This window comes from Aptenodytes forsteri, unplaced genomic scaffold (assembly GCF_000699145.1).
Source record: "Aptenodytes forsteri isolate BGI_AS27 unplaced genomic scaffold, ASM69914v1 Scaffold72, whole genome shotgun sequence".
Classification (NCBI taxonomy): Eukaryota; Metazoa; Chordata; class Aves; order Sphenisciformes; family Spheniscidae; genus Aptenodytes; species Aptenodytes forsteri.
This window is the reverse complement of record NW_008796193.1, coordinates 3,951,579-3,963,795: the sequence shown is the minus strand read 5'-3', so window position 1 is coordinate 3,963,795 and position 12,217 is coordinate 3,951,579. Positions and strand designations below refer to the sequence as shown.

The following is a 12,217-nucleotide window of genomic DNA, read 5'->3' as shown; positions in this document are numbered from 1 at the left end:
ATTTTTTTGTAGTGTTTTACACACTCGCACAAAAGAAGTAACGCACTTTAGTCTCTGGGGTTGGGGGAAAAAAAAAAAATCACTAACCTGTCATGGTTCTTGGATAGCGTTTCAGATCCTTCCCAATTCAGCAGGTAAATACGGGACAAGCCAATAAAGAAGCATTATATTCCTTTGAGACCATTCCTGTTTTCAAATTTCTTTGCAATCCTTGAGAACTTTCTTAATTTGTAGGTGGAAAGACTTATGCTTTGGGGTGGAACAAGAGAAATACTTTGCATTTTTGATACATACCACTACAAAAATTTTGCCTGTGCGGTATTGCCCTCTGCTGGCAATGGTCCGCGGAGCTTCACAAGTCCCACAGCAGAGCATGCTGGTGAGGTTCATCTCCTTTTGGAGGTGTCTTTCAAAGGCAGCGATCTGAGTGCTCATTCACAGTTGTCTTGATCCACGTAGTGCTCGTGGTTTGACTTATTTTGACAACAGAGAATCTTTTATGGACAGGGTTTTGTTTTAATACAGCTTTAAAAGTATTAGAGGTCTTTGATAATCATTCATTTTCCAGTGAATATTCTAAGAATCCATATTCGTTTTCGTTATAGGACCTGCCCTTTGAAGATGGTTGCATTACACATCAGTGCAGTATCGTATGATATGCTCTGAAGTAACAGAAATCTCCTTTTTTCTTTGTTCTTTTTTTTTTCCTAGTGTCACCTGATTCACTATCTGAGACTCAGCCATCACCTGATAGTTCTGAATTACTTGATTTGTACCTTTGACAAGCTGAAGTCTGTCTCCTCTGAAGACATTAACATCACGGATGCTATTTTTGACGGTGTGGAAGTCAGAGTGTTTGAACCTCCTGCAAAGCAAGATGAAAGGCTCAAGCGCAGCGTTGTTTACATCCACGGAGGGGGCTGGGCCTTAGCAAGTGCAAGTATGTGCCTGCCAGTAATTAAATAGGATTCTGGTCTGGTTTTCTCCTAGCGGAAGCCAAAAGCTGTTTTTCCTGCCAGGGGTGACGATTTTGCTAAGAGGTACCTGAATTCAGCAGTAACTGTCTCCACTCTGGTAGATCAGCTCTAAGGAGGGAGGGGAAAAATACCGTCAACACACAGCAGAAACGCATATCTTATCTACACATGAGTTGTAAAAGGACCAAAAGGTTAATTTTGTTACATCCCGAGAGGACAAAATAGCTTATTGTTTAAATTCCTGGGATGCCTGGATGGGCTGTTTGGGCCAGTCCCCCGTTTTCTATGGTCATGTGCAAATGTCGATCCTTGGTGATCAGGATCCAGTATAAGGGTTTTGCCCCATTTTCACACAATAATTAGTAGAAGAGTGGGCTGAACAACACTGCATGTAGCAGCATTGCTAATGTTTGGCTCTTAAATAACGCATACGTGGGAATACATGCTGCTGATCACAGACAACAGACAGCGTGATGAAGGAAACGGGTGGAGGTTGGTGCCCGTCCCATGGTTTGGCCCCCTCCCTTAGGGGACCACGGCCACCACTAGCAGAAATTACCTTGAAAATTAATGCTATTTACTCCAATTAACTTGGAAGCCACAAACATGATCAGAGAAAGTAAGGTATAGCTATAGACAACGGTAAGTTAACCACTGATCCTTCCATGTCATACAGGAGGAGAAAAGCCTTGGGAGGAGAAAGGGCGTGTGGTTCTCATGGCTGCCCCGAGATCCAGATCCGATAGCAGCCTTCCCTGATTTCCTTCCCCCTTGCTCCTGAGATGCCATGAAGTCCATACAGCCCTGATGCATTCTGTGGCCGCATCTACAGAAAAAGAACATTGATAGGGTTTTCCAAAACGTTCCAAAACAAAGACTGTATTGATTGCATTTGGACTATGCACGTATAAGTCACTTAGACCATGATTTAAGGGAGGTTTAGATTCCAAAATAACTTTAAAATCTGCCCTTTGCATGCCTTTGGAAATCCCAGTCTCTTTGTCCTACAGCAGTTAAAAATTTTGCTCCTCTTCCTACAGAGGAATTGTGCTTTGAGATGGGTTTTCTTAGGCCTGCCTAAGGGATGTTTCTTAGCGTCCTGCCCACCTCATTCGCTCTGCAACAGTTTGCATATGACTCTTGTTGTGCAAAAGTTTATATTAAATTAGTGCGCTTTGTTTGGATGACTATAAGACAACTATGTCAGATGCTATCTTCGAGTCCAAGCTGCAGAAGTTAATGGCACAAATGTTACAGCTAAATACTAAATTCTAAGACTAGATACTTTAGAAAACGCTTAGTGTCTTAGTATATTTTATAGTACCGGGAACCAACGATTAAGTAACTGGAAAGGAATAAAATTAAAGAAAATCAGTCCACTGATAAATAGGATAGCTGTGATTTATCCTCCCTTAAATGAGTAGTTCAGTTGATGTTAATAGGGCAACTCATTTGAATCAAAGCAATGCATGCTATAATAAAATGAACAACAAGCAGTGACTCATACAGTGATAACTGTCTCTGGATGCTAATGCCCCCAAGCCACTGGGTACCTTAAATTTTGCCCAGCTGAGAAAATTGTGATAGGTGGATGAAATGACATGCCCCAAGTCACCAAGAAACATATGAGAAAGAAAGCATTAGACTGCAGGACTTCTTAAGGCATGAATTATACTCGTTCCGCTACAATATGTATTTGGCACTTTATCTATTGCAAGCTGGTCTCATTTACTTTGCTTATATTTGTATTATGTCTTCATATTTTCTGAGAAGGCTTACGTACGGATTTGCGGCTATTGACATAAATGGACTCTCATGTCCTTTCATTCCAGGAACAAGCCTTTATAACAATCTCTGCAGAATCATGGCTGAATCTCTCAACGCTGTCGTTGTCTCAGTTGAGTGAGTAATCTAAAACTAATTGAGTAATTTTAAAGTGTTAGAAATATGTAACGTAGTTCTTTTAGCTTTTCCCTTTTTACTGGCTTGTGTATAAGGCTTTAACTTGGACAATAATTCTCTTTACCAGTCTGATATTTTTACCCTTTTAAAATTACAACAAATTGGAACGGTATCAAAAATTCATTTGGGTTTCTAATTACTTTAGAGGTCATTTTAGAAGGCAGAAATGTGGGAAAAGAGAGTAGCACTTAATTCAGTTGGATAAATACTAAAATGCAAATTTTAATGCATCTTGCAATTGTATCTATATGTAAGGAGTGCGGCTAAAACCTGAGATCACTCAAGTGCCAAGTTATGATTCTGTAAATACTTGTGAACTTTAAAAACAAACAAAAAACCCAGACACATTTGGACATGATACATACCTGAAGGAAGGCTGAACCACATCTCTATGCCTCCTCATGTAGCAAGAGGGACTTTTCCCATCCTCAGTGGCCACTCCCACTGCTGTAAGTCACATTTTTTTTAATATATATATATTAAAAATATATATAAAATATGAAAATAGATATATTAACCCCCCCTGAAGTCTGTCAATAAACCACAGTTTCTAAGTCATATTGAGCAAGGGTCTGCGACATAAAAATTATCAAATCATTTTACCCCAGCTCATTAGCCAGAATACACCGTGGAGTCTGGCAGTTTCCTGCTGCTCTCTCAGTCTCCCACTGTTCCAGTCATCTCATTTAAGCCTTGTGCTCCACTCAAGCGCAGAGGACTGCCGGGGTGCCAGACAACAGAGAAGCAGGGCTGCTTTTTTAACTAGCTGAACAATTCCAAGGTAAACAAACCTCTCAACTAGCTAACTACATTACCTAGATGACTCCAACTTGATTGGTACTTTTCCCATCCTTATTGTCAACTTTAATATTTTCTTTTGCAAACCCAATCACTTGATAGAACTACTCAAGTTTCCCACCTGCAGTTGATTACATACCAAGCTCTGTGATCTAATTGCAGCTTAATTATATGGAGTTGATGTTACACATTCAATACTTAGAGCGCACTTTAAAGGGTCGCTTTTTTTTTTTACTTCTTTGTTGTTTATTAGTAGAAACAATGAACAGTAAGAAAGCAGCTGTTGGTTATTCCAGACGAGCAGCGATCACCGTATTGAAAAGTTCCTTATTATTCCTTTTCTGTTTTATGGCAGTATAATTCTGCCTGTTTCTCTGAGTTATTGTTTACCTCTTCTCCTTAGCCATTATATCTTTCAGTCAAGGCATTTGTACTCAATTAATGAAGACTAATTAGATTTCTCATTGGTTTAATTGCACGTCTCGCTTTCATGATATATGCACCGTCTGTTATCCAGTTTTGCAAGGAGCTCCCAAAGGACTCTCTCATATTCCTTTGTAGTTGATGCAATATATAGATTGCTTTCTGAAAGCAGGTCAGATTTGGAGTTTGAAACACTTTTCATGTAACCTAAGTTTAAAATTTATTCTGCATATGAAACTTTTTTTAGCTTAGATGCCGAAGAAAATATTTTGAATCAGAAAACTGGATTTTATTTTGCTTGTTTTGCTCGGCTCTACTGAGAAAATGTAAAATCTGTTGATTGAAAAGCTACAAACAGAAGACATGCTTTGTACCATAAGGCTTAGTAACAACTCTTAGATTACAAATTATTCAGTAAATACGAACAGGCTTCTCCTGCACTGTTATTTAGAAACTGAGAAAATCTCATGAATGGGACTCAGCTGCTGACTGTTCCTGGGCAGACTGTTTGCTCTCTGTGCCTCAGTCTCTCCACCTGTGCAATGGGTATATTCCTGCTCCACTCCTCGATAAAGAAGAGGAATTACTGAATCTGTTGCATTGGAGCAAATTGGTATTCACTGTTTGGCTATTGTTCATTTCATGGCACAGAGGTATAGCAAGATTCATTCTCTCCTGAGCATAGGTAAATTCGGGAAACAGAACTGCTTAGCTGTTTGGCTCTGTGGAATCCGTTGGTCGTATGTGACTTACTCTCCCTTGTACTAGTTAAGGTGGGGATTTGGATCAAAACCAGCCTGGTTGTAATGACTCCCTTGCCAAGGGTGTTTTAAATATTCATTTATTTTTATATGTCTGATGAAATCCTCTATTGGGAAATTCTAGGAAAGTGCTGCACAATTTTATACTATCTTGGCATTAGTCATATCTAATGGGTTCATATTGATCTTTCAGAATTAGAGCATTAATTATAAGATTAAGTCTTACAAAAGTATTACACACCTCATATTTTTCCCGTAATATTTATCCTAATGAAATAGTTATTTGCCATTAAGGAATACCTGATATCACCTATTAATGCTGAAAGAGAGGTACATCAACGGTAATAATTGTCTCTCATATCTTTTCTTTGTAGATACAGGCTGGTACCAGAGGTGTGCTTCCCCGAGCAATTCCATGATGCTTTTCGTGCTACTAAGCATTTTTTGCAGCCTGATGTCTTAGCTGAGTATTCAGTTGACCCAAGCCGAATTGCAATTTCTGGCGATAGTGCAGGAGGAAATTTGGCAGCTGCTGTGTGTCAGCAGGTAACATCCAGTGTCTGTTATGTATTACACTACAACAGTCCCTAATTCAGTGATGCATATAGGTTGACAGATTCTTTGTGCTGTGTCATCACAAGGTGATATGCCAACCCTAAAGACAGAATGGTAGAAAGCCAGCATCTAGTCACTTTACCGAAGAAAAATGAGTCAATCACGATATGAATCACATAGCTTGCAATGTCTTACTACAGTTACGAGTTGTTATGGGCCAGATTTTAAGAGCAAGTAGCTAAATTACTTTTTTTACCCCTTTTGCTGGTGAATTCTTTATTTTCCTAAGTAGGTAACTAAGTACATGTGTAATTTGTCAGTTTAGCTTCCCATTTTTAGATGCTTGTCTCTGAAAATATATTTTTATTTCTTACAAATGAAGGACAAACTATACAATAAATGAAGCTTAATTCTTCTATTAAATTGTCTTCCTGTAGCATTTTGCAATTTTAAGGAAATTTCTTCTGTGTATCTGCAGTTTAAATGTAATCTGAATTTAATCTAGTAAAGATTTTAAAGGCAGCCTGGGGCAAGTAATAATATTTTTCATGGTTGAGTGAAATATTATTATTAGCTTTTTTGTATTGCCATAACCATTGGTGATGAGAAAGCAGATACCATGTCCAGGCAACTAATTATCATGACAACCTTGCAATATTGAATTAGGGTGAAAAAATGAATAAGGGACAATTACACTAAAGTTTCAATATCAAGGACTGATGAACATGATAGTACCATGTTTTGGAAGCAGCATTCCTAATTCGTTTCCCTGATGCATAATTCTTTTTAAATCAGTGATGTAGGACTGTTTCAGGGAGAGGTTAAATACACTAAGATTCTTCAGCCTGAAAAAGAGACAGACAAGATGAGATATGATAGAGAACTGTGTATCTTGTGTAGAAGATGAAGCAAAACTCATGTTTGCTGATTCTTCCAGAAAAAGATTAGGGGGCACCAAGTGTATAATTGGTAGGCTCAAATCAAATGCAGATGACAGGTTCAAGTCAAACACAGAGAGGTGCTTCTGTACGTAGTGAGCCTTTGCTAGAGAAAACTGTGGATGCCAACAGTTTGCATATGCGCAAAAAAACAATTCGATAAATTCTTGGAAGAAAAATCTATTAAAAACTGTTACAAGCAAGAATAGCTCCTTTGATTCAGGAAGACCTTCAGTTGCAAATTGTTAAACTGGGAACTGTGGTAGCTAAATGCCACTTTACAATTATTTTTTTTTCTTCTTACACCTTTCAACTTCTGCCAATGATTTCTGTTGGAGGCAGGATACTGGATGGCCATCCTTACAAGAGAAGAAAAAGATCAGGCTGCTAATATTTCAGCCAAAAGAGCGACATTACCTGCATAAGAACAGAATTCAGCCTGAAAATTGTCAAATGAGTGGTGGCTTATATGAATTTAAGGTTGATATTGTAATGTTTATTTTCTTTATAATCCCAATCCTGTCCTATATTCTTCCCACAGCTTAGCAAAGAGGAGCATTTGACCATCAGACCAAAACTGCAGGCCTTAATTTATCCAGTCCTTCAGGCATTTGACTTCAATACACCTTCTTATCAGCAAAACATGAATATGCCCGTTCTTCCTCGTTATGTCATGATCAACTATTGGATAGATTATTTCAATGGTAATTATGACTTGGCTCACTCACTGCTGATTAACAACCACACTGCTCTTGACGTTGGCCAAGCTGTCTCTTTCAGAGGACGTCTGAACTGGACATCTCTACTGCCTTCATCGTTCAAAAAGAACTACAAGCCTGTAATACAAACCACAGGCAAGGCTGAAATCATCCAGGAGATACCAGCTCTGCTTGATGTACGAGCAGTCCCACTCCTTGCAGAAAATGAAACTCTGCAGCTGCAGCCAAAGACTTACATCCTGACCTGTGAGAATGACGTCCTGCGAGATGACGGGGTGATGTACGCCAAGCGCCTGGAGAACGCCGGTGTGGAAGTCACGCTCGATCACTTCGATGACTGCTTTCATGGCTGTATGATATTCACCATTTGGCCTACTGATTTCTCTGCAGGCATTCAGACCAGAAACAGCTATATAAAATGGCTGGATGAAAACCTCTGAAGAAAGAGACTCTCTAGAAGACACAGGGTACTCAACTCTGGTGTCTGTTCTTGCAAAAGAGCAAACAATGAAAAAGTGCACTTTTCCAAATTCAGACTTCATCGGTTCAGCTGCAGCTGCTGCGGGTTACAGACCACTAACTACAGCATTCACTAGCTCGTTTGGCCTTGCCCAGCAAAGTATTTTGAGAAATACTTTTTCAAACTTTGATTCCCTCCCCCCCCCTTCTTTCAGATGATAATTGCCAAACATAAACAAGCGTTGAGCAGGGAGATCAGCATTCCTGTAGCATTCTTAACTGGCTGCAACTTTCAAGCTTTGACTCTTAATTGGGCACAAAGGCCACGATTTTCAAATGATGTGAGGTAAAGCCAAACACCTACATCTACATCTGAATATGTAAAAATGGGAGCTCAACAGCGGTGAGCACTTGATGTCAAAAAAAGTGTGAGCGCTCTCACCTTTGACAGCAGAGCTATGCATTTGAATGTCAAGCATGGATTTAGGTGTTGGCTTTCAGGCACATAGACAAATGGCTTATTTAAATTTGAAAAAAAAAGTTCTTCTAGGCAGTTAAGATGATGCTAGACAAGTCTCCTAGCAAAACATGTAATTCAGCTTTGGAATTTGATCTTTATTGCCTTTTAGTTATTTATATTTTATAAAAGCACAGGACTAAATATATTTTCAATAAAAGGTATTACAGCATACATACAAATATATAGGATAAAATACTATGTGTAGCAGCAGAATGCAGGTTGTTTATGTGAGCTTCAAAGCTGACTACTTACTTGGCTCAAGAATGTGACTTCGGCAGTGTTTAAAGCCTCAGCTTCACGACCTCCTTACAGAAAATACTGAGCGTACTAAAAAAAAAATCTACTATGTGGTTTGCACTAATGTTTGTAATAATAGTAGTTTTTGTTCATTGACTTTTCTTTTGTGCTTGTAGTGTTTATTATATTTCATGCTTCCTGGAAGGAGGGAAGCAAGCAAATAGAAGTGGGCTCTAATCTATATGGAAGATTTAAATCTGAGCTTTGCAGCTAAACTTTGTCTTGGAGACTGACCCAAAACGCTAGGTAAGATGATCTCACTGTTGTGCAACAAATCTCTACAGTTTGAGCCAGTCTGTAAATTCCAGACAAGCAGGACAGGGAAGCGAAACAACTTGCGGCAGTGTATGTTGTCCAGGATGCTTACTGCTTGCAGAAATGAAGGTTGTGTCAAAAGCCCAGTGTTTCTAGGCAAAGAGGAGAGAATGGCTGTCCCACGACTAAACTAGTGGATTAAATTCGTCCTCAGCTTTACCACAGACTTCCTGTGGGACTGCAGGAGAATAACTTAATCTCCTTACGCTTCACTTTCTTCTTCTGCAAGAGAGGGAGCAGTAATTTCCTACCTCACAAAGGAGCTGTGAAGCTGAATCCACAGGTGTTGGTGAAGCACACGGATGTGACGGTGACTGGCAGGCACTGAACAGCTCCCGTAGCTTTTGACTTTCCATCCTTCTCTAACAGCTGGCTCCGAGCAGCCAGCCCCATGGTGGGTGGTGCTGCTAGGCTGCGGGTCCTCCTGGGCAGTTAGCTCATCTCTGTCCTGGCTCCTGTGAAAGTACCGTAAGGTGAGGCTTCTTGGCTGTTGGGAGATCATGACAAAGGCACTTTCATTAGAGCGTTTCTTATGGCAGGATTCTGAAAAGTTCTTTAAAAAAAAAAAAGGCACTGGTAGATCAAACTGCCTTCTATCATTTAAAATATATACAGACCAGTCCGCTTTCACTGGTATTTAAATAAGAGAATGGCTTGGCTGAATCATTGCTTCCTAGAAACATCAGGTTGTTAATGTGATCGTATGTATTAAGAAAAGCTATTAATGAGACAAGGCCTCAATGTAGACTCAGTCATGCAGGCTGAAACTCATTTCTGGGCATAGGTTCACACAGAGGTCACAAGCCAAAGCTTTTTCAACAGTGGCTCAGATTCTTCTTGTTACAAAGACTCAGTGGAATTAGAGCGGCTGAGTGACAATCTGAATCGGAATAAATTTCGGTCAAGATACCCAGTTAACACTGCGGAAGAATTCAAACTTTTTTTCTGGATTTAAACCCTCTTTCCTCCTTTTCCCCCATAAACAGAACTTCAGTAGATATAATTTACACTTAGACAGCAACGAAAGTTATGTCCATTCTAAAGACAAATTACTAATCTTGAAGAAGGGTCTGCTCCAGTGTCCTTTCCACTGTATGGAGACAGCTCCATGTACTTGACTTTAGACCATGACTCACAAAGTAAAAAAATACCGTTACGCTGAGTTGTAACAACAGACTTCTTCCTGGTTTTCCCACTTAAAGAGTAAACCCATGTCAGAAAAGATGTAATTTATATCCACCTGCCATCATTAAAAGATAGTAGGAACTATAGTACTGGAAAAAAAGTGGTTAATGTTCCTATAAATTCTATAATAATTAAGTTTGCCTGAGAGCTGTCTGCAAAGCTTTAGATCAGCATTTGTTTATATCTAAGTTATAAATATCTGCTAGGAAACTATAATATAATTACTGCTAGTTTGTTTTTTTTTTTAACTGAAACGAAATGGAGAGCTGGAATATATATTCATGGAGTTGGTTGTAAATTTCCTTTATGCACTGAAGCACATTAAAGTCTTGGCACAAGAAATGGTAGTAAGTATATAACTGGACTGAATGTGTTTACTAAGTCACCACCAGCTTGACGCGACATCCAAGATCACAGCACAACTTGGATGAGATATTACAGTATTAACTAGTTCTGTCAAAATATCTTGACTAATTTTATCATTCAGCTATATGGTTTAAGTACGTGATAGCTGCAAAGATATGTGACAGATCCTGTAACGGACGGATAACATATAAAAAGAGGTCTGAGTTCCAGGTATAAAAAAGCCTTTTAGTATATAGCCACACAAGACACGAGTAAAATTCAGTGTAAACCTTGAAGTAAGTGTTAGTCCAAATTCATCTTTCCTCCTACTTTGCTTTGTTTTCCTTTGCACACAGTTCCCGTGCCTGAAGTTGAAAGTTTAGGGTTGTTTCCAGCTGAGCTACTGCAAGCTCCTAGAAACAGAGCACTAACGCAGCTGAGAGCTCAGCCGGGGCCGGCAGGCATGGTTACAGAAAGCTGGTGCCTGATAGCAAGAGATTAAGATTAATGAGTGTTACAACACCTCGATTTGTTCATGTGTTTACTCCTACATCTCCTGAAGTGTTTCCTCGGGCATACCCAGCACCTTCATTCCTTGGCTATTTCACAAAGCAGTTCAGGGCACTTTGCATGTTGTAGGATCAGATCAAGTATTTGTAACAATATTTCACCTGTGCACAGTAAAAAGTCTTCTAAAAGAAGATAGTCAATAAATTTGTTTACTTATCTTTTCACGAAATCAACAAGTGTGGCTAACTACGTTTTGAAGATTGCTTTTTTTTTCCCCCCGCTCCTACAGTTAGACACTATCTATCCATTGCAAGAATATCTTGTTTCTGATGGCCGTCAAAGCATTCAAATGTAAGCTTTAAAAAAAAAAAGCTCACGTAACAGAACCTATAGCCATTTGTATCCTACTTTCATAGACCTAGGAACTATATTAGCAGGTCCCCAGTATTTTGGCCGATATTCACAGGAATAAATAGAGGTTTTGTCTCCCTAGCTTAAGATTTCTTAAAGGATGGGTGTTCGGCATTTCTGAAAACTCAGACCTGTTTAAAGATGTTTCATGGTGCATAGAAATCATTAATAACTTGAATTTCCTAACCATCTAAGTGATTCCAAAATTGCATCCCTAGCCAAAGCAGAAAGGCCATTGTGGGTTTAAGTCCTACAAACTAAAAAGAAATGCTTTATCTTTAAAACATTATTTTGTAGTGTTTGGGCCTCTATATTTTTTAATTAGGTGCATCATGGGCATATTTTTTAAACTTTTACTAAACTTTATTAGAAACTTTTTCAAATAAACATATTAGAAGTAAGTTAACCTGTCTTAAACCTTTTAAGCTGCTATGATCTGTAACAATGATGTTGAAAAAACCAAAACCAGCTGCTTTAATGTTTTCTTATTTATGATGTTTAAAACCCCAAAGTACAACATACTTGATGAATGCATTCAATATCTTATGCATGACCGGGTTTTTTTTGCTTCTTTCCCAGTGCAGGGGAAAGATCTTGCAAGATCTAATTAGCAACTGTGATTGAAATGTGCTATCAAAATGAAGAACAAATAAATAAAGTGAAATATATCTGTGGTGGTTTGGGTTTTTTTTCCCCAGATGTACAACATTTCCAATTTGAGTTTTCACCTAGCAGAGGTCAGTGAAACAAACGGGAGACCTCAGAGTTCCTGAAGAAATGCTGAACCAAAGCCAAGGTGGTTGTTTTCAAGGCAGGAAACATTGCCTGTGTGTCCATGCTCTGCAAGGGTGACCTCTTCTTACTTCATTTCTGCCAAATGATTAATGGTGACCACATTTGCTGGCGTTGAATAGTGGACGATACCTGCACTACTGTTGTTCCCCTCTTTCAAGATAGATAGTGGAGCCTGTGTTCTCCATTCTGATCTATAAACACATTTTTATATGTTTATAGATTATTTATATGTTTGAAATCTGTTTTA

The 12,217-nt window shown here is 38.9% G+C and overlaps 1 protein-coding gene across 1 annotated transcript; it reads left to right on the top strand.

Annotated features, from left to right (window-relative positions):
- Positions 1-337: 337 nt before the first annotated feature.
- On the top strand, positions 338-11,847 carry NCEH1 (neutral cholesterol ester hydrolase 1). The gene is made up of 5 exons (XM_009288122.1): positions 338-379; positions 712-940; positions 2,810-2,879; positions 5,296-5,467; positions 6,956-11,847. The coding sequence occupies exons 1-5, from the start codon at positions 338-340 to the stop codon at positions 7,571-7,573; spliced, it is 1,131 nt and encodes a 376-aa protein (XP_009286397.1). The 3' UTR covers positions 7,574-11,847.
- Positions 11,848-12,217: the final 370 nt, after the last annotated feature.